This window comes from Egretta garzetta, unplaced genomic scaffold, assembly GCF_000687185.1.
Source record: "Egretta garzetta isolate BGI_Z169 unplaced genomic scaffold, ASM68718v1 scaffold235, whole genome shotgun sequence".
NCBI lineage: Eukaryota > Metazoa > Chordata > Aves > Pelecaniformes > Ardeidae > Egretta > Egretta garzetta.
Window position 1 is genome coordinate 2,747,868 of NW_009259792.1, and position 1,574 is coordinate 2,749,441.

Consider the following 1,574-nt stretch of genomic DNA (forward strand, 5'->3'; position numbering starts at 1 on the left):
GGGGTTTGGGTGAGGGGGGGGGGGCTGCTCTGGGAAGTGTGAGTCCATTTAGGAAGGAACGTAAGTTGAACTTTAACAGAAATGGCAGACAGTCCAGTTGAACGGGTTCCTGCAACATCAAAAAGGTTTTATATCGCCCCTGGCTTTGCCTCCAAACTATAAATTTACTATCCTTTAAAATTCACTGCATACATTTTACATTTGGGTGAAAATCGGGATATGTAATTTCTTTTTTTGGGTTTTTTTTTTCATATCGGGCGGGAGGAACAGGATTCAGAAAAAAAGTGGAGCCCAACTTCATGCACATTCAAGTATTTATTTGGCTATTGCGATTAAATACGATCTGTAATGTGCTGAATCTCCGCTGTAAATAGACATATAGTACAGTGACTGCACATTTCTTCTTCCATTTCTTAAAAAAGGGGGGGGAAAAAAGGGGGGGGGGAAGGATTAGAAAAGTCTCTTTTTCCTCATTATTTGTTTAAAAAATAAACAACCAAAACCTACGAGAACAAAAGCACCAAAGGCAATCAATTCCTCGTATTAGGAATGTATAATTAAATGTAAGGGGAAAAAAAAAAAAGGAAATATGTTTTTTCTTCTTCTTCGCCTCTAGCATTGCTTCATCTCACTTCCTTGCTCCAGCTCAGCAGTGGCTCCTTTCCTCCTCTTCCTCCGCCCGAGTTAATTGAAGTTGTGCCTCTTCCTAAGCTAAACTTTTTTTCCCCCCTCTCCCTCTCCCCAAACTCTGCCTCTGCCAGCCCCCCTCGTCTGATTACATCTAGTAATTCTCCACTGAATGAACGTCATTTACAATAGTAGGGGAGCTCTCGAGCTGGCTGCCAGCTTCACGCTCCATTTGGTCCTGCATTCTCCCTTTAAAGTAGTCGTGTAATATTAATAGTCATGAATATCAATTATTATGAGGCGGTGTAGAGAAGGAAAGGGAGGAAGGGGTAGCGGAGCAGTCTGAGCCTAGCCTTGGGTTGAAGAGGATTGTATTTGGGAGCTCAAAGGGGAAAAAAAAAAAAAAAAAAAAAAAAGGAAAAAAAAAGAAAAAAAAAAAAACCAGCGAGGGAGGGGTGAATCCTATATGTAGATAGAGGTTTCCAGGCTCGGTTTTGGGGGCATTGGTCTTTTATTTTTTTTTTTTTTTTTTTTTTTTTTTTTTTGATGGATAGACTTCGAAATATCTCAAGCTGTTCTCCTGTGTCCAACACGTCCCTTTGCAGATCTCCTTGATATTTTTCCCTCCAATTATTAGTATTATCACCATTATTTTATTTTTAGCTATTACAAGACTTTTTTTATTTCCAGATGTTAGTCCACACCTATTCCGCCATGGTGAGTTTGGATCCATGTTGTACTAGAATTGCATGTTCTCTCTCTCTCTCTCGATCTGTTGTCTCTCTCTCTCCCTCTCTCTCTCTTTTTAAACGCCTTTGGCTTGGTAATTTAGCACAATAATTGGAGGAGGCTTGCAGCTGCTTCTCCCTTTTTGCATTGTGTGTTCTCGATTTGAGCTAGGGGAGTTGGGGGGGGGGGAGAGCAGGGGGAAAAAAATAAACTTTTTT

General features: G+C 40.6%; 1 protein-coding gene across 2 annotated transcripts in view; it reads left to right on the forward strand.

The window, feature by feature from the left end:
- Positions 1-1,574, forward strand: part of TFAP2B (transcription factor AP-2 beta) — a 26,155-nt gene that overhangs the window by 2,125 nt on the left and 22,456 nt on the right. The window contains exon 2 of one of the 2 annotated variants that reach the window (XM_035895116.1): positions 1,318-1,344. The exons of the other annotated variant lie outside the window; for it this stretch is intronic. Within the exon in view, the coding sequence (XP_035751009.1) occupies positions 1,318-1,344 (27 nt within the window). The remainder of the gene's footprint in view (positions 1-1,317; positions 1,345-1,574) is intronic. 2 annotated transcript variants of the gene reach the window in all.